Source organism: Sander vitreus, chromosome 5 (assembly GCF_031162955.1).
Source record: "Sander vitreus isolate 19-12246 chromosome 5, sanVit1, whole genome shotgun sequence".
In the NCBI taxonomy this organism is placed as follows: Eukaryota; Metazoa; Chordata; class Actinopteri; order Perciformes; family Percidae; genus Sander; species Sander vitreus.
The window spans coordinates 494569-514842 of record NC_135859.1 but is presented as its reverse complement, the minus strand read 5'-3'; the positions used below and the strand labels follow the sequence as shown (position 1 = coordinate 514842).

The following is a 20274-nucleotide window of genomic DNA, read 5'->3' as shown; positions in this document are numbered from 1 at the left end:
CGTTTTGCCAGAAGTGTGTTAGCATTTGAACAAAGTGCTGTGTGTCCACAGTGTGTGCAGACTGTAGTTATAGTATTGCCTGAGGCCTTTTGGAGGAGCAACACTTAGGTTTTACTTTGTGATCTCCCTGCAGCGGAAACGGTCTCTGACATGTTCTGTTTGAGCTTCAACTTTACTCTGCAAACAAAAGTGTCATGATTGTTATGTTCTGTTTCCTGTTTTATTTTGAAGTCTGTCTTGTCTTCCTTGTCCTATCTAATTTACTTCCTGTCTTTTGTTTTCCGCCTGTTTGATTGTTCTGCCCTGATTTGTTTCACCTGTTGTGTCACCTGTTTCTTGTTAGTCCTTGTTAACCTGTGTATTTAGTCTCCGTGTTGTCTTTGTCTTGTGTGGGAGCATTATGTTTTTGTTGCTGTGTGGTCTGTTAATGTGTTCGTGTCTGGAGTCTACCTTTTTGTCTCTGAGTTCCAGTTTTTGAGATCCTGTTCTGTTTGTTCTGGAATTAGTTTTTGCCTGTTGCTTTCTGGACACTTTTGGTATGTACTTCATTTTTGTTTATTAAATCATCTAAACTGTATTTGGGTCCAAGCCATTCCTGACAAACCGTGACAAAGTGCATTGGAAGTTGCACCTGGAATTGTGCCCAGCCTGAAAATAAACAAGAACTTTGCTATTAAAATGTGAAAAGGAGACGTGAAAAACATGCAGCTGTTACTTGCATCTATTCTGAATAAAACCAAAGGATGCAGCCAATGGCCAAGTGTGACTTTGCTTAAGATGCAAAGGCACTATGCTGTCAGCTATTCCATCAACCAATAGAGTGTCTGTCTGTCTGTCTGTCTGTCTGTCTGTCTGTCTCTCTCTCGGGTTAAAGACGACACAAGGGTTAACGAACAGCCATGTATCTCAGCTCCTCCAGTCTCTCCACTGCTGGCTGTTCCAGTTTAACGGGAGAGAGGAGCAAGAAGGGTTAGGATGGTGACTGGTCTCTGATGAGCTGTTACCAGCTCCATCTTCAGCCAGAGGGGACATTATTTCTTCATCTTCTTGCGTTGTCACCCTGGTGGGAGGTTTTCTAACTGGGCTTGCAGCAGGTGAATCGGTCGTGCTATCAACGTCATCGCTACACAATTTCTTAGTAAAACCAAAGTCAATTAAACTGCCTTGTTTTCTTTTTACCATGGCTATATGATGCTAACTGCAGAATGATTTCAAGGACTTTGCGTGCCAATTAATGGCCTCCAACGTTTTATATTTTTTTCTAGGAATCTTTGAGTTAACATGTAGTAAACATGAGTAGAATTTGCACCGCAGTGCCACCACGCCTTCATGCTCATGACAAGAATAGCATGTATAGTTATTGAAGTGAATTAGTTTTAAATCACCGTCATGCATGAATGAATATTTTTGCAATTTTACGCATAATAAAACACGAACAAATTGCACAAAACTGAAATTGCACATCAAAATGACACACTGCTAAAAAAATTTTTTTTTGGAGACCCCCCCCCAAAAAAAAACCCATTTCACAAATCACGTTTTCAGGGGAGCTCATGTCTTCAGGGGAGCCAAGCTCCCCCGTAGTTCACACCCTGCCCCCCTGACCATTTATTTGAGAACGATCACTCTGTAGAAAACAACACGAGGGAGTGGAAGGTGCAAACAGACAGCGAGGCGTTCAGGCTCTGCTGCAGAACTAATCTTGGTATTGATTAACCTCTTAAATCTCCCTGACCTATACCATTTGCTCAGGCATTACGATTTTTTTCTCAAACCCACAGAACTTTATTTAAAATTCCAGTTTTCAGATGACCCACAATAATACAGCAGGTATGATACTGTCAGACTGAGTGGAATAAGATCATTCTGGACAACCTTACAGCTACTTCAGAGGACATAAAGGGCTGGGTGCTATATACACAACGATATGCAAAGATGCATTTACGTCCATCCCAAAATACATCAGGTGTATTCCTATGAAGGCTACTGTTAAAGCGAGCAATTCAAATTCTACAGAATAACACACAAGTCTGTGAGAATGTGTAGAAAATAAATAGTAGCACCATAAGTTTCGGCAAGTGATGGGAGTGTCCAGTGTTGTGTAGTGATGGGACAGCCAGCCTGGACACAGGGCTGTCTGCAGGGCGTTGCCTTCAGCCCCAGACAGCAGAGTGTGCACACAGTGTGCATGTGGAACCAGCTCACTGAGCGCCTCAGGGATGCTTTAACACTGCTCGTGGTACTCTGTACTGAATACTGAGCACTGCTCACTGCACTTTCACTTTTCCATTATGTTCCTTCGATACAAAATGCTTTCTAAATAGTGTTGTTTTTATGATCCAGGACATACTGTGTGAGAGCACCATGTGCTGTAACAATGCTTCTTTCAGACCATTTCTTCATTATGCCATTACTAAGATTTATATCAGTCTCGATGATTCAGCAGAATATCTGAACAGCTGAAAAACAGCCTGAAGTGATGATGTTGCTCTGTGCAGTGACTGGGCCGCCTGTTTAACTGCACACCAGCGGGGAGAATACCTGAGCATGCCTAATAAGATTCAAGACACTTTATTGTCATTGTATGAACACAACGAAATTACCTTGCTGGCAATCAGTGCAGCAGCAGTAAAAACAAGATAAAAAACAGTAAAAAGGTTTATTTAAAACACACAAAAAAGGCATTGCATATAGTACTTTTGCATATAGGCTTTTTGTTTGTATTAAAGCATAGGTGAGATATACTGTTCACTCTTGTACTTTCCTCACAGCCTTAATTACAGTAGCTCATGCAGTACTACATATATGTATTTCATTTACAGTAACTCAGGCAGTACTACATACAGTATTCTTGCTATGTGCCTATTCGTGTCCCATAAGTGTTGAACAGAGATGTGAAGCCCTGCCTGTTCTCTTCTGCAGAGCAGCTCACTCCACATTATTCATAAACCGTCCTACCAGGGGTTAGCCAATCAGTCCGCTCCCAACTGGTGAGATGTGTTGGGCCCTCATCTGATTGGCTGGCAGCTTCTCTGGTGACAGATCAGTGGAGGAGCTCGGACTCTGCTGATGAGATCATTGGACAGGATGTGGGGAAAAGGGGAGAAAACTAAAGCCTTGTAATCTCATTAGAAGTGAAACTTTCACTAACCTACAGCTGTCATTCATTGATTAGATTGATCTGTGCTAAAGCTGGACTCCTGGGCTAAATCGGGCCAAACCAGGCCACTGGAGATCTCAGAGCAGGGCACCTGCAGGATTCAAACACCCAGGTTTAAGATCCAAAGAATGATGGATTCTATTTACTACTAATATATGTAACGTTTGACAGATACATTTCTGATGACCATTTTCTAAACCACGCTGTTGCGTAAAGTTTCCACTCTTGCAGCCATTAGTTCCAGGAAGTGCAGACTGATTTATAAAGTCAGAACCACACAATGATCATTTAATTCTCATAGACTGTTGTAAATTACTTTTACAACACTCATTTTCTCATTAACTACCAATTAAAAGGAAATGTTTATAATGTTTAATAAATAGGAAGAAGAAGAAACTCCAGAGGATGAACTGTTGAGCAGAGCCAGTTAGTAATTAGTCATTAGTTTGTGTTAATTTGGCTTGCGCAAAAATATATTGGTGATGGTTTTAATTTTTTTTTAGGAATACTTTCACTTTTTATTAATTTAGAAATACATTTATTTAGGGACATAGTTGGGAATGCAATAATCAGTAATGCACCATGTTAGCACAACGTACTAACTCTGAACAGGGAAACAAAGCCATGCCACACGAAGCTGCTGTGCAGTCATCACAGATTAGAGACTGCTGCTGCAATAATCAACCTTAGCTCCTCAGTGGTGCCTTCACTGTCACGTCATTTTACATTCCATATTCCAACTTAAGTGCAATTCATGACAAAGCATCAATAATAAGAGGACAATGTGTCATTGTTAAGTCCTTTTTGATTTATTACAAAATATATCCAAAATATTTGCCATTCACTGGTACAACAGGAAGCCTCACTATAATATTTCATTGAAGCCGCAGCACATCACAAGCTGATGCACGGTGCATCAGCACACTGACATCACTTTGTTGATGGGTTACAGTACCTGCGCACACACACACATCTGTAGTGCAGTGCAGAGGGGAGTTGCTTTTGTTTCTTTATGGTAATTATAGAGTTCAATCCCAATATGAAGGGGCGATGATTTGTTGCATGGCGCCATTAGCAATATAGGCAACTGAAGCATTATTTATTTATCTTTCCTTCTCTTTCTTCTTCTCTTTATTTAAAGGACACACTCGTGATTTGGTCCTCCTCACCTGTTCTGTACTGAGATGAACTGCCTGTAAGTAAGGCTTGCAGTCTTGGCTTTAAAGCGCCACTAGGATCCAGATAATCAATCATTCATACATTCTGTCTGTCTGCAGAGGTGGAACCAGGACTTGAGTCTGCTTGGCAGTACTGCTGAACTCTGTCCTTGTTAGCGTCAGAGAAAGCGCCCTGATGAAGAACAATGCAGAATCTGGAGTAGTTGCTGCAGCAGTCTGTGTGTTCACAACGCTCCATCTGGCAACAGGACAGCAGAAATACTGTATGTCATTAGAACCCAAACTCTATGTTTTCCAAAAACCTGACCACATTCTTAAAAGTGGAAATGAAAGAAGTCAGTGATGAAGTGCTCCGAGCCAGCCCCATAAAACACACACAGATACAGAAAATGAATATACTGCCACAGGACAGTCTGATTAGCTTTTCATATCCAGCAGCGAGATTGGTCAAAAGACAGCAGTGTCTCTTTGAAAGCACTTGGAAGACATCGGAGCTCTGCTTTCTTCGTGAATGATTAGTCCGTTTTCATATAGTCCATATAGTATGTTCCTGGGTCCAGTAACTGGGCTCAGGAGGCTTTCTTGGTGCACGTTCCTGGAGTCTCCTGGAGGTTCACCTTGGATCTGCAGACACAACACATTGATCACTTTCCAACACGCTGTACGTCAAATACACACTGCTGATACATTGTGTTTCTATGGCAAATGGGCTAACGCTGTAAATGGCATGATGAATGTATGTGTGTCAAATGTATATATATTAAATATATATAAAGTTTTCCGGGGATCAAGAACAGTTCTCACAGCTCCAGCATACTAAGGAAGCCAATAGCATAGCTGAATAAGGCTTAAACAGGTGGTTTAGCCCACGTTAGTTTGTATTATTGGGCAGGTTCAGACCCTCCTGCAGAGCACACTGCCAGGATCTGAGCCATAAATAAATGCATCTGGATCACAAGTATTATAGGGCCACTTAGTTTAAGTATGGCTGTCTCCAGTGTTGTAGTCAAGACCACCTAAACCGAGACCAAGTCATCACCAAAACCAGAGTGTATTGAGACTGAGACAAGTCCAAGACTTTGAGGGGTTGAGACCGAGTCAAGACCAAGACCAGACCGGTGCCAGACAGCCAGAACTACTACTTCTGTCTCTGACATTCACTTTCTTGGGAGCGCGTGTTAAAGCTATAGTGCGTCTCCCCAATGAGGAATTCTAAGTAATAACAACAACACTGTCGGCGCGTCGGTGCGTCCACATGATACAAGGCTCCCATGATCGCGCACCGCCACTTGGTGTTACTTTATGTAAAGATGGTGACACTGACTGGGACAAAGATCTCTCAGCTAACAGTTTGTAGTATTAATAGACCTGGCCATTTGCAATGTATATTATACATACAAAGTCTGTGGCATATCTTCCTGATGTTTGGGCCAATGAACATGAACATGTCAGTCTGTGTGCTCTTGCTCTTGCTCTCACCTGTTGTGTGTCATGTGGCTCTTGACCAGGTGTCCTGCAGACAGAGCAGCCATCAGTGAGAGCTCTCCAGCCAGCACGGTGGCACACACCACCCGGGCCAGCTGCCGGGCGTTCTCCCCCGGACAGTCCTGACTGGCTCCCTGCACGCCCAGCATCTACACAAACACACACACACACACACACACACACACACACACACACACACAAACGCAAATGAAAAATAAATCCTGTTGGAATTAATGTAATCTTATGTTATTTGTGTGTGTGTGTGTGTGTGTGTGTGTGTGTGTGTGTGTACCTGGAGGCAGGCTTGCTGGGGGGGCAGGCTGGTGCCCCCTCCCACAGTGCCCAGCTCTATGGAGGGCATGGTGCAGCTGATGTACAGGTCCTCCCCTGTGGGTCCAGATGCCTCCATCAGAGTGATGCAGTTACTGCTGCCCACTGACTGGGCGGGGTCCTGGAGGACACACACACACACACACACACGCACACACACACAGCCACATACATTAAGACTGGAAACACAGGAATACATGGGGATAAACAGATGCACAGTATTTTCCTCCTACTGTACCTGTCCACAGGCTATGTAGATGGCCGCCACCAGGTTGGCAGCGTGAGCGTTGAATCCCCCGATGCTCCCCGCCATGGCTGAGCCCACCAGGTTCTTACTGATGTTAACCTCCACCAGGGCTCCTGTCGTCGTTTTCAAAACCTGCAGCACAGCGACACACAGTCAATATGAGATAGGATGATTCTAATGAATACATACTAAAGGAACTCATACAAATACATACAACTCAAATATTTATCTATTCAATTTCAATGTACAGATCAAGATATGGAATCTAGTTTTACCATTCATCATTTCATTCTGTGTGCTTTTGTAATGTTAGTGACACAGATCAAAGTACTGCAGTACATTTTCCATGTTGGTTTGTTTTCAATTGCTCACACAATACAAACGGAGTAAGGTCTAAAAACATCAAGCGTGAACTGCCCATGAAACATATTTTAAATGAAAGGATAAAAAAAATGCCAAGTCTGTCTAAAAACAACCTTCACATGCCCGTATGAACGTTGGAAGCATGTTTGCTTGCTGGAGTCATTCCTCCTGTTAATACTGACCTTTAAAATATCCCTTCCTAACATGTCTACAATGGAAGTGAATACAGCCACAGTCCTCGTTCTGTACGAACATATTTAGTTACTTAATAAAGCTTCAGCAGTCAAGTGGGTATCTTCCAAAGTCTTTTTAGGACAGAAGTTTCCTTGCTGAGCTGCAGCGTAGGGACAGTAACACAAAGAAGGAATGTACTAACAACACCGTAGGAGGATGCTGTGTATGTCGTACTCCCTAAACAAATGTTTTTTAGTTTAGTTTTAATAAGAATATGAAGTTTTAACCCTACCTGCTGAATCCTGTTTCCTGTTAGCTACTGCAGGGAACCAGCACCCACTGTTGCATTCACTGAAACTATATTCAAGGATTTTGAAGGGCTAACAGCAGCATCCTTAAGATAATTTTTTGGGCTTTTCCATCTTTATTTGACAGGACAGCTAGGTGAGAAAGGGGGGAGAGAGAGGTGGAAGACATGCAGGACATCGTCACAGATCGGATTCAAACCCTGGACCTCTGCATTGAGGCATAAACCTCTAAGTATATGCGCGCCTGCTCTACCCACTGAGCCAACCTGGCCACAGCAGCATCCTTTCTTAATAGTGAAAGAATGTGCAGCAATTCAAGCCAGCAGCTGCATCTTTATTAAAGGCTGTCCATTTATAACCTCTTTTTATTAGTGTCACTTTGGGCCTTCTCAGTGACACTTTTAGAAATCACTTTTCACGGTTCCCTATTAAGCGATGACATTGTTCTTAATCAATCTGTTGGTTGTGTGCTGCTAAGACAGTTCATGCCTTGTTTATTGGGTTTTTTGTTGTTGTTGTTTTTTGTACCACCAACTGCAGATCAAATTTCCCCTTGAGGGACAATAAAGAACTCTGAACGTCTCCTATACCACGGAGTTCTGTTCCATTTCTGGCCACTGGTTTAAAGTAAAGCCAGTTAAGACCTTACAGAGTTTGGCTCCTCCTACCTCTCGGACCACTCTAGCGGGGATGGTGGCCTCACAGACTGCAGACTTGCCCCTGCCTTCAATCCAGTTGATGGCGGCCGGTTTCTTGTCGGTGCAGTAGTTCCCGCTGACAGCCAGCACCTGCAGCTCTGGGAAGTGCTGCTGCAGTTTGCTCAGAGCTTGCTCCGTGCCCTGCAGGCATAATAAGGAGGCTTCAAACAAGGCCAAGGACATCAACACACACACACACACACACACACACACACACACACACACACACACACACACACATACAGCCATTATAGTTAGTTACCTTAGAGATCATATTCATCCCCATGGCATCTCCAGTCTTGGAATGGAAGCGGATGTAGAGGTTTCTCCCAGCCAGACCAACCAGCAGCTTCTGGAGCCGAGCAAACCTGCCAACAGCAACCACAGACTCTTTCACACTGAACAACACACTGACACACAACGGACACTGAGCCCACACTCAGAATTCTGGTCCTGTCCATGTCCGGGTTCATGTTTTACCTGCTGGTGCTGTCAAAGGCCTCTTTGACGTCCTGGAATCCGTCCGTGCTCTCCAGCCAGGCCTTGACCTCCGCAGCCTGGCAGGCAGAGGGCAGCCTCACCACAGGTCCTCGAGTCATGCTGTCAGCCAGGATACGACAGCTGGCCCCGCCTCCCAGCTGCAGCAACACAAGTCACACACAGGATGTTGGAAATATGACCACATTGAAGATTTGGAGAAATCTGTACTGCTACTGCTCCACAACAATGATTGTGCAGCCTCGTCTGCAGCTCGGTGCCAATTAGCAATACTGCATGCATAATATTTGGTCCCCCGCGGTACTTTGATCAATATATGTGACACTCACAGCGATTGCTCGACAGCCACGGTTGGTGCTGGCAACCAAGCAGCCCTCCGTGGTTGCCATGGGAACCTGGAACTGCTTCCCATCCAGATGCAGCGGTCCAGCCACGCCTACTGGTACGGGCACGTAGCCAATCACATTCTCACAGCAGGCACCCATAACCTGGAAACCAGAGACAGCAGAAACGTTGACCAGCTTGTGAAACAGCTGGGCTGAATGATACAGGAATATCATCTAATTCCATTTATATTTCAATATTTCACTATTGTGATTCCTTATCTTCTGTATTATTCACTATACTCAAGCAAGAAATCATCCTACAGTATGACCAACACAACCTGTGATACAGTCAACATATGAACTGCTCTTTGATGTAGAAAGATGAAATGAGATGAACAATATATTTTATTTAGCTAATCTAGCTAAAAACTTCTAAACATGTAATAAAATCATCATGACTGAACTTTTTAATAAAATCTGAAAGCATTGCAGAACAACAGCCTGATGAGAACAATAATATATGAAAAAGAAATATGAATCTTACTGATCTCCAGTCAGTGACAGAACTGTAACCAATCACACAAACTAGCAGGCACACTGACTCTGCTGCTCTGCCATATGGAGCCTCATTGTGAACATGTTGTTACAGTGAGGGGGGAGACATTACGCTGAGAACCAGACCTGTGAACTTTACCGATCCTGAGGACCTGCAGCACTTAATCAAAGTGAAACCCACGCTGTATATTCCCTACCAGTCGACAACTTTACTGCTAATGGCTTCTCTGCTCTGATCCTCCGTGTCTCCACCACACACTCACTGCACCAAGCTATTCCCCAAAGGAGCTACGCTACTCTTCAACAATGTCAGATGTTAACATGTGGATGGCACATAAACTGGGCCGTGGCCTTTTTCACACAGTAGTACTGTGAGCATCAAAGCTTGCACATCACATTTACACAACTCGTTTTCTTCATCTAACCTGACAATCTGCATATTTCACGTGAAGCGTAGGGCAGCGTAGCCAGGTGTTTCTGACCCTGAGATTGTGTAGCATTGAACAAGAACAATTGTGTTCTATTACATTGCACTGTCGGTTTGAATGTGAATAATTGTTCTGCGTGTGTGTGTGTGTGTGTGTGTGTGTGTGTGTGTTTCTTCACCTTGGAGTAGTCGTAGTCTGTGTATGGCAGGGAGGAAAGCGCCGAGGGAGAGGGAAGTTTGGCAGATATCACCTGTCTGCGTATGGCCACTCCTCTCTCAGGTTTCTCCATCACGGCCTCCAGTTTGTACGCAGGGATGTGTTTGGAGCTGACCAGCCGCATCACCTCAGCATCACTCAGGAAACGAGCCCCCAGCTGCAGAAGACACAATCACGCAGGGACTTACTCTCCACAGCGCAGTCAGGTCAGACCAGTGCTCAGTCACACATCTTAAAACCTCACTTAAGATTTGAAGAAACAAAAAACTATTTACATTATCTCTCTTTGAGTAAAGCAGTTTCACATAAATGATGATGGTGATTTATACTATATTCATTACAGATTATAACAATATGTTTGCGGCTTTTTGCTGGGGGAGCCAGTGATGATTGTTGCTAAAGGGATCTGGACTCACTGCAGGCTGGCTGCAGACTGAAATATTGTCACATGTATTCCTTTGCAGTGCAGCGTGGGAGCAATGTGTCCTGTCTAAGAAAGCGCTGAACTGAGTAGAAGGTAGGCCACACAGAGCCAGTGGAATCACTTCGTTTCTGCTGGCGTCATGCTCTAATCGCTTCAGCCTCAAAGAGAGAGTGGAGTGACTAAGCTCATTACTACGTAGTTAAATCACACAACCACCTCAGACCCTGCAGTCTTATTGGTGGGATACGGCTCTACGTATGAAACAGACACCTCAGGGAGTGGAGGGGGGGGTGACGTAACCAATCAGCCACCTGAGAGGAGGTTAGCCCAGCTTTCAGCTGTGAAAGGCTTTATGTTAAATGTCTCACCTCTGGGTTGTTGAGGATGGCCACACATTGGTCCAGTTCTCTGGGCTCTGCGGCAGGGCTTGGCTGCTCGGTCTCCGACTTGAGCCGCTCCTCCTCCTCCCCCATGACAAAGAAGCTCTTTGGCTGGGGCTCAGCCGCCGGGGCAGACAAGGGCCGTATCACCTCATCTGGGGAAACAGGGCAGAGTTGGGTACCACGGCGCTGCACGAGTTGGTCCGCTGCCGAGCATCACTGGGCACACACTCACCTCTCTGCGCCTTGTTGGCAGGAGCCGGGGCGGCCACGCTCAGGGGGAGGGCGAGGGGTCGGGGACAGCCCGGCTCCTTCCTGCAGCAGGTGTCAGTGGGCCGTCGGGCGGGCAGGGCCGGGGCAGACATAGTGATGGGGTTCTTCAGTGACAGCGTAGACTCCATCTCAACCTGCTCAAAGAAGATGTACTTGATAGCCAGCAGCAGCGCCAAGGCCAGACAGATCACCTGCTCGATGTCCATGGTGATCATCCTGCAGGGAGGAGGCACAAACACACCTTTTAGTATGGATTCCAGAAGACTGGCCTGGGCTGCCAATTGTTTACTGTGCTGTATCTTCAATACACACTGTGATGTTCTCTTTAAGCTGAGCTATCAATTCTAACATCTTCATAACACACATTTCTATTGTGAACACAACTTAAATGTCTCATTACCTTAGCACCAAGTGATTTGACAGTGTCAGAGCAAAACTCCTAGAGGATTAAGTGAAGGCCTATGTGTAACATAATTTCCTATCTGGAAATTCTTAAGATAATGAAGTCGCATCAAGATATCATGAAATTGAGAAGATAAATGAATCCCTATATTTGGTATGTCGATAAAGTGTTGCTAGTAGTGTCTGACGTCTTCTTACATCATATCCTGACATACAGCCTCCACTGTTCATGAGCTATATTGCGACTTGTGGATGCATCAAATTCATTTCTGAGGACATGAACAACTTATGCCCTGAATGAGTGCAGGAGAGGCAGGGTAGCCGTCACACACATGAGTTAAAAGCAAGCATATCACCAGCCTCACCTGCTGAGGTAGAACTGCCAAAGCGTTTTTTCTGGCTCAATCCTCCTGGGTGACAGGTTGTCCAGCTCCATGCCGACCTGTGGGATGCCCACTGTGCTGTTGATGGACAAGGGTTCAGCGATCCAGCGGCTGTGGGCGTGGACCATCACCAGGCCCAGAGACTGCACACAGAGCAGGGGTTAGAAATCACACATCACACATGTTCAAATGAAACAAAGAAAGGCATAAAGCAAGAAAGGAGTTACCATGATCATTTTGACTCTCTGGGTTACAGGGTTGGGTTTGTTGTCCTCCTCCTCCTCCATCACTCTGGAGAAGTGGCTCAGCTGCCAGATAGGATGGCCCTCCTGACTCTCACGGGACAGCTGCACGAGCCAACACACAACACTGTTAGCCAGACTCACACTAACACACACACACACACACACACACACTGAAGCACTGCAGCCTTACCTCCAGCACCAGGGAGACACACGCAGGGAAGAAAGTCATGAACACAAAGTAGTTGGCCAAGACAGACATGCAGCCAAAGCAGCACATGATTTCCAACTGCCTCACACCTGAAAGATACAAGACAGATGCTTAGGCTATATCACCAGGATCACCAAGTCAGAGAGACACTGTCACTATCTGCTGCAACAGTGCTGCTCTTCTTCTATTTCCTCTTGGTCAGCTAAAAGCAAAATAGCCCATGATTTGCTAAGGAGTCTGCTTGAATGGACCGTCTTGACAGATATGGTCAGATAATCTGTTTGATGTCAGCAGGGTAAAGGCTAGAGCAATACATTTGTTTGTACATTATATGAGGCAAAAGTGTAGCTGTTCCAAACAGCCACACTCCAAGGTGGGTTGCAAAGTCTGTAAAGGGCGAAACAGGATGAATGACCAACAAACAGTAACAAAATGAAACAAGAATCATTTCCTGCAAACTTGTGTGTGTGTGTGTGTGTGTGTGTGTGTGTGTGTCGCCTTAAAGCTCTGTTCTGTCTCCTCCAACTCCATGATCACTTATTTTTGCTTTAATATACATAGCTCAACACCAGAGTTGTAACTCACACGTTTGTGACAGCAGCAGTCCTAACGACGGTTACACTTTCTTAAAGAGTAGCAGTATAAAGCCTGTTTCATTTCTGTGATCACACCCGACAGTGATGTCATGGTGTAATGACACGTGGAAAACGCCAAATGGCAGCAAGTACCTGACATGGTTCCCACTCCGATCACTAGGCACTCCACCAGGGCGTCCAGAGTGAAGGTAGGTCCCAGTACTGCCATGCCACGAGCAATGTTGTCCCTCACTTCATCCTGAAAATATTACAGCACAATATATCAGTCAGGGCTACTGTTGACTGTCATGCAGAGTGCTGCAATATGATGACGAAATATTTCTTCACACCTGAGAACTGGAGCTTAAGGCGAACTTGGCGAGAGTACACGCTTTGGAGAGGTCGATGAGAAGCAGGAAGAAAGGCAGAGCCTCACTGGAGGACAGAACAGAACAATCAACTGAGAGTCTTTAACAGAGATTCTGGTAAGAAAGGACAGTATGCAGAGTGTGTCCTTACTTGAGGCCCGTGAGCTCTTTATCAAGGAAGTGAATGACCACTGTGCTGAATACGAAGCTGGAGAATATGGTGAAAAGGCCAGCAATGCCTGCAAGAGAGTAGACGAGCTGCATTTTAGATTTATGTAGCTGGCTCACAGCGCCACAGCCACAGAATCTTAGTAACCTTTGACATCTTCTAAACATCTTATGTGCCCATGTATAATTTACCTAAAATATATTTGGACCCCAGTTGTCTCAAGTTCTGGAACTGGAAGTAAATATAGACGATGGCGATGCAGCGTGTGATGGTCAGGATGATGATATCACTGCTCAGAATTTGCTGTAAAAAGAGAGGAAAATCTGATCAGTGGCAAAGTCGCAGATATTCATTAGAAATGTATGGTTCAGTAAGGGACAACCCTCAATGAAGGACTTTTTGGGAAATATCCTTCCTCACTTCTCCACCTACCAGCACCTCTAAGCTCACTGATTAACCTGTTAACTTGGGAGCAGTAACTTCCTGGAGCCGTGTCGTCCCGGTGACACGGTGGCCTGGTGTGGCGGACTCACTGACTGACTAACTGACTTTCCTCCCTAGAGTTATGCTCCACTGCAGATAAAAATGCATTATGTTTTTTTAGGATTTATAGCTATTGGTAACGGTAATGCATATTCAGTTTTAATGGAGATAAGGACACTATGTCAGAGCTGTGTGGTTAGGAAACTTATTCATATGCTGTCACTGCTTAAGTGTGACATATAATCTAAATTGAAAGTGGAAGGAGAGGAAAGCCCGATCGTCTCATTCACTCACCTCCTCTGTTTTGGGGCAGTCAAAGTTCCAGCCACAGATCTGGTCGTTGCCGGTGAACATGTTCATGGACAACATACAGATTGTGAGGGTGACTGTGCCAACGATCACTTCCCAGGGGTGGGAGGCCACCAGGAGGCCGTGCATACGGAACAGACGGGTCAGCATGGTGCAGCAGAGCTACAAATAACACAGTCAGAGACATGTCAGCTGAAGGTGACTACACCTTTACATTACAAGTATTCCCAGTGTGAACAGGGCATGTCAGTGATCAGGGAACACAACCAAAAATCATCTTAGATTAGGAAATTAGGATGTTTTGAGCACTTCACACACATTTCCTGCATTCTGATACATTTTAATAAACCAATTTATGGTGGAAACATCTTTTTATATGTGAAGGAAAACACAAATTTCAGGAAGCAGGTGACAACTAAAAAATAAAATATAACTAAAAAATGTAATGGACTACAATGCAGTAAGGGGGCTTTCCCATCATGTACCTGGGCCGGAACACCCCCACGTCCAGTTTATTTATTTAAAGTGAACACTGCGTACCGTACCTGGGCACAGTTGGTCGATCCGTGCCCGAGTCTACTTGAAAAGATGTACAAGTACAGTACAGCTAGTACAGTTCATGTGGGGGGGGGCGCAAAACAGGGGGTCTGGGGGTCCTCCGCCGGAAAAATGTTTTCAATTTGAATTCCATTTCCTGCATTTCTACATACATTTGTAGGGCCTATGGTCAAAGATCCTCTATACACTAAAGATAGAGCATTTTAAGCAGCGTCGACGGTCCACACTTCCTGTCTCTTAAAGGGGCGTGGCCTCGTTTAAAAGTAGTGAACGTCGTGTGGATGAAGCGTTACATTTAAATAATTTGTTAATATGTTAGTATGTTAGTTATGACGTTAGATATTTACACAGCTAAAAGACATTTAAGATCACGGAGATTACTTTCGTTAGGGCGTTCAGGAACATTAGCTGACATTAGCGTCTCTGTGTTGCCAGATCTGGCGAGAGTTTGGTCCTGAGACAGAAACAGGTCTCAAACAAAGTTCATTTTCTCCTGATGTGTCCGTCTGAAAAATCCCATTTTAGTGTCACAATGTTCTGGAGATATGTGGCTTGTGAGAAATGGGTCAAATATTTACTTTGGTGACAATGGGGCGAAAGAATCGCTCATAATCTGTGTTCACGTTCACTTCTCCCGCTGGAATCAACAGACTCAGACCTGCCGCTAGTCTCCTAAAGAGGCGTGGCCGTGGAGGAGTCAACCTGACACAGAGACAGGAAACTACTCTGAGTGGGGCCGTCTCGGTTCTAAACCGTCTCTGCTATGGTGACACAAAATCAAGGAAAAAATGATGCCAGAAAGAATAGTAGGCTATTAAACTACGTATAAGAAAAAGATGTCTTGCTTTCTTTATTGCTTAAAATATGGGCCAATCACAGAGACTTATTTAAATGAAATAATTGCAAACTAATTTGAAAGTTGGGGGACACAAACAGAATTTTGAAAAGTGTGTGTGTGTGGGGGGAAGGGACATGTCCCCCCTGGCCCCAGTGGAAGTTACGCCCTAGGTTGTAATACTGTACATTGTATCCTATTATCTAAAATCAATCCAGTGTTTAGAGTGAGTAAAGTTTGGGGGGAACATCCCATTAGTGAAAGGTAAATGTCCATCCTTACCAGTACTACTAGTACAGTGCTTATTGTCGGTTAAGAGACGTTTTATACAGCTAGAGGTAAAGTAGAACTAGTTTCAGGTATTAGGTTTGAGTCTTCAGATTGAGGGAAGCATTACATGAGTCAAATGTCCATCATCCAGATGTCAGATCATCAAAATGTTGTTTCAAATTGGAGTACTCTACTCAATTTCTATTATAACCCATCAAACAAAAAACTAACTGTTTTGTAATGTGTCATGATTATTGTTATGAAGCATTATGGATATATTTATGAGTGCTTATAACTGTAGTAATACGGTGCTATAAGCAGATTATAATGCATCATAAGTATGTTTACAATGCGATAAAGACATGGGCTCATAGAAAGTGTCTAATCTCTAATTATGTAACCCAATTTGAAAAATCATTGTAGGCTATAAACAAGGCTGTTTAGAAAAATGAAAATTCCAATCATAAGTTTTATGAAGAAGAAGAACAATGACATCATTTCCTAACAGGACGGTCTGGACCATGAATGCTACCTTAAATACCACTAGTTTATTTTACTAAAAATACTAATAAATAATTTATAGCTGCATAGATTAAGCCTAGTAATAGATTACACATGCCCACGAAAAGTATTTTGGTGACTCACTTCGCATATAATAATAATTCATCACCCATACAGCCTACTTCATTAGCTACTCCAGGGTAAACAGTCCACCGCTGATTTTAATAGGCCTATACATATTTCAGGGGGAATAGAAACAACAGCACATGCTATTTGTTCATGCGGTTGATTGATATCTTTTATTTGAGTCCCTGTCCTACAGCAGGCTACACTGCGCGGCGGCGGCGGCGGCGGCGGCTGGAGCGGGCCGCAGCCATTTAGATGATGTCCGCTGGATGCTTTTAACGGAGCGGCTTTGTTGCGGCTTTTGTCCCTGACCGGCTGGTTTACTTTTGACGAGAGTCCTAGGCTGGATTCAGCCGTCAGTCTTTTCTATAGGCCTTTTTATTTTCAACATAACAGTAACTGTTAACTGAAGAGATGCGACTAACTTACCTTTAGCGGGTTAGGGACTGGTGATGAGAGAGAGCCTCCCGGTGCGGAGCACAGACAGCCGGCTACAGACACACTCAGAGAAAGGTATGGTGGTATCAGCCTCCCGGTGCGGAGCACAGACAGCCGGCTACAGACACACTCAGAGAGAGAGGAGTATGGTGGTATTAGCCTCTCGGTGCAGAGGATGGACAGCCGGCTACACACACACTCCGAGGGGCTCCCTGCAGCTCACTAGTACCGATGGAACGATGGCACGCTACTATCATACGACACCTCAGCCAATCACGTCGGTCACCTGCCATACAAGCGTATTATCCACGCCCCGTTTCCTAGGCGACTGCAGCAATGGGGCGTGGCCAGAGTGAGGACGCCAAATCTCGCCACCACAGAAACTCAGAAGGTTGCACAGGGAGCCTATAGCCTGAGGGGGTGGGCTGGCTCCTGTTACTGTGCAAGTAGCGGTGCCTACAGATGAGTCTACCAGTGGAGTGACAGTCTGACTGAGTTTAACTTTACATTATTGTGTACAAAATGTTTGGATATGGATTATAGAGGGGGTGGATAGTACAGGAACATGAGGTGTATGGGTGTCTCTTTTTCTTCTCTTGTATAAATGGAAACCAGTTTAATGGGCTGAAATTATATTCGATAAAGGAACTAGCCTACTGGTCCAATTTGACATTTTAAAGTTGCTCCATGTCTACAGTGGTCAAACATGTTGGCTTTTTAATGGTTCGGCCATTATAATAAAGGCCTATAATATTTCTTTCCTAGTTATTTTGCAGATTTGATTGCCTTCCCGTTGCTCCATTTCATGTTGGAATCATCTTATAGCGTTGCCCTATCTACCTTTATTTTAAAGTAAACTAGGCCTACAGATTCTTTGGTTAGAAATGTACAAGTAGGCTATTTTCATAAATAGTCCCATAGGCACAATTTGACATGGTAAACATTCCTGGTACAGTGCTGGTTCACGTTTCAAGGCTGAACGGTAATTCAGGCTCAAGGCTGAACCAATTATTCAGTGACTAGCTGATTTCTTAAATTGCACCTCCAAAGATGTATTGTCCTGGCCCTTTCCAAAGTCTGTACACATCACAGGATAGAACTGAAACAAATGGATGCACCCAAAAGAACTTAAAGGCTTGTTAATATTAATAAAAAGTTTAAAAGAAAAAAACTACAATGTTCAGCTTACTTTTAGATGGATTTCCCATAGTGTCTGACATCCACAGACTAAGCTTCTACGGCCAAATCTATACAGCCAAGCCCACTACCAAAATAAAACTTAAATTGCCTCAAAGTAAACCTAACACATTTGAAGCTTAATTTACCTGTGTGTGTTTAGCATGCGTACTGGGATAAGCTCCACTCATACTGACTTTGCAATACATTGTCTACATCTACTGAAGGGAAACACTGGAGAGTTGACTCAATATGTGTCAGCATGAATGAGACGCAGTCAGCAGACTGGCAGTTAAAGCAGAGCATTTATTTACAGAAGGCAGATTCAATTCAGTTTCTTTGCTGCGTGTGGTTTGAACTGCAACGAGATAACAACAACTCAGTAACAATTCATCAAAACATGAACATAAATTGTGTGCATTAAGGACAAATCAAAAGAACATTGAAGTGAATCAACTTACAGGACACACACATCATGTTTGGAGTGGAAAAGATTGAAGGCTGCATACATATAACCTCTAATTGGGTTGATTGATTGAACCTGAAGGGAGCGATTCCTTTCCATGCAGGAGTGTTTGATTTTCACTTCCCTGCCTCAGGTGTGATCAGGTCACCTCTGTTGACCTTTATTGTAATATCTGGCGATTCATAGAAACATGTATATGATGGATTCTGATAAGAAATGACTGCAACGTTGTTTTAACAGACCAAACCGTTTTACGTTCAGGTCTCAATGTCCTGATTTTAAGTGGGACAAGGTCAATGGATAATGTGTAAATAAAAGTTCCAAATATTTTTTGGGAACACATGAAGAAAAATATTGGGATGCTAAGGTTCAAGTAGGCTGCTATGACTTATTAAAGTAAGGTGTCTTTTTATCAATAGAATTTTAAAACAATAAATAACAAAACACACACAGACCTGAAGAAACTGAAGCTGAGCAAGACCACAGGCCAGGCGGTCTAAGAGCCCATCTTTTAAAAGAATGTGCTCCTCAAAAGGATTTTTTTTCCACACACACACAGTACCAAAATCATAACATTTTCAATAATCAGGCCTGTGCCAAAAAGCCAATCACGAAAATGCAAAATGATTTTTGGCCTGCGACAATATCTTCCATACTGTGTAAAACCATGGGAGGAGTTCTGGCCAGCTATTTGAACCTCATTGTGGCCACTATGCTAGACCTTGCAGAGGCTACGCTGTGCTGACTCTTCTTAGCACAGTTACTAACCAGCTTATGCCTCCTGAAGAATATGCCAGGGTTCTATTCATGGATTTAGGCTTAGTTTGTAACTCAATGAAGACACACGTTCTCCGGAAAAGGCTCATTTGTTGGTTAGTTCTGTGGACCAGAGACACCCACAGAGGGTCTGTCAGGTGGAGCATGGCAGCTCGATCACTGTGAACACAGGCTGCCCACCAGACAGGAGCTCTGCTGTTCTCTCCCTTAACCAACACGTTTATGATCAATGAGCAACATTTTTTGCTTTTTATGCTTTATGCTGTTGCTTCTTGTGTTTGGTGAGCCGAAGACGAAGGTCCACCCTGGTGGACAACAAAGTATATATTCTATTCTAATCTACTATTGAACAAGACTGACTGTATCTGTAATGACAAGGAAGTGATCTAGGAAAGTATCGCTCTGGAGGAATGAAAAAATATTTATACTTGTCTTTACAGTTAATAAAGACATGCAGGAGTTAAAGTAGCAAGATAAATGCAGTGCATGTTCAGGTTATCTCAGGTTTTTGCCTGTGCAACAAAGTCACGTAATCTCAATTACCAGCAGTGAAGCAAAGTCAATAAGTACATTTACTCAGTACTGTCGGCTTCTGTATTTAAATAACAACGTTGAAATATACTTTACTTATTTCCATTTGAACCTTCTATATACTTCTACTCATCTACTCAGAGCTAGGCCTGTATTGAACTTTTAACTCCACCGCATTGGTTTCAGATGTTAAAAACATTCTTATTAAATATAATTCAAGATAACAGATTAAACTACTATATGAAGTAGTGGAATTTGGCTCCACCTTGACCAGCTAGAATAGTAAAATGCTTGTTACACACTAACAAAAACAATCAAAAAATATTGTAGATGATAATATTATCACACTGACATGGGCCATTTTCTGCACACCTTTAGGCTATTTCATTAGGCCTATTTGATTATGAAGGA

At 43.7% G+C, this 20274-nt stretch overlaps 1 protein-coding gene across 1 annotated transcript; it reads right to left on the bottom strand.

Annotated features, from left to right (window-relative positions):
* Nucleotides 1–3947: 3947 nt before the first annotated feature.
* hmgcra (3-hydroxy-3-methylglutaryl-CoA reductase a) lies at nucleotides 3948–17160 on the bottom strand. The gene is made up of 20 exons (XM_078249935.1): nucleotides 16905–17160; nucleotides 14171–14347; nucleotides 13585–13696; nucleotides 13376–13463; nucleotides 13207–13291; nucleotides 13010–13115; nucleotides 12264–12370; nucleotides 12056–12175; nucleotides 11811–11971; nucleotides 11006–11259; nucleotides 10759–10925; nucleotides 9929–10123; nucleotides 8771–8929; nucleotides 8424–8581; nucleotides 8206–8311; nucleotides 7914–8084; nucleotides 6392–6532; nucleotides 6116–6274; nucleotides 5818–5972; nucleotides 3948–4962 (listed from the first exon to the last, which is right to left on the bottom strand). Exons 2-20 carry the CDS (start codon nucleotides 14333–14335, stop codon nucleotides 4908–4910), a joined length of 2664 nt encoding a protein of 887 aa, XP_078106061.1. The 5' UTR covers nucleotides 14336–14347; nucleotides 16905–17160; the 3' UTR covers nucleotides 3948–4907.
* Between the last annotated feature and the right edge of the window lie 3114 nt (nucleotides 17161–20274).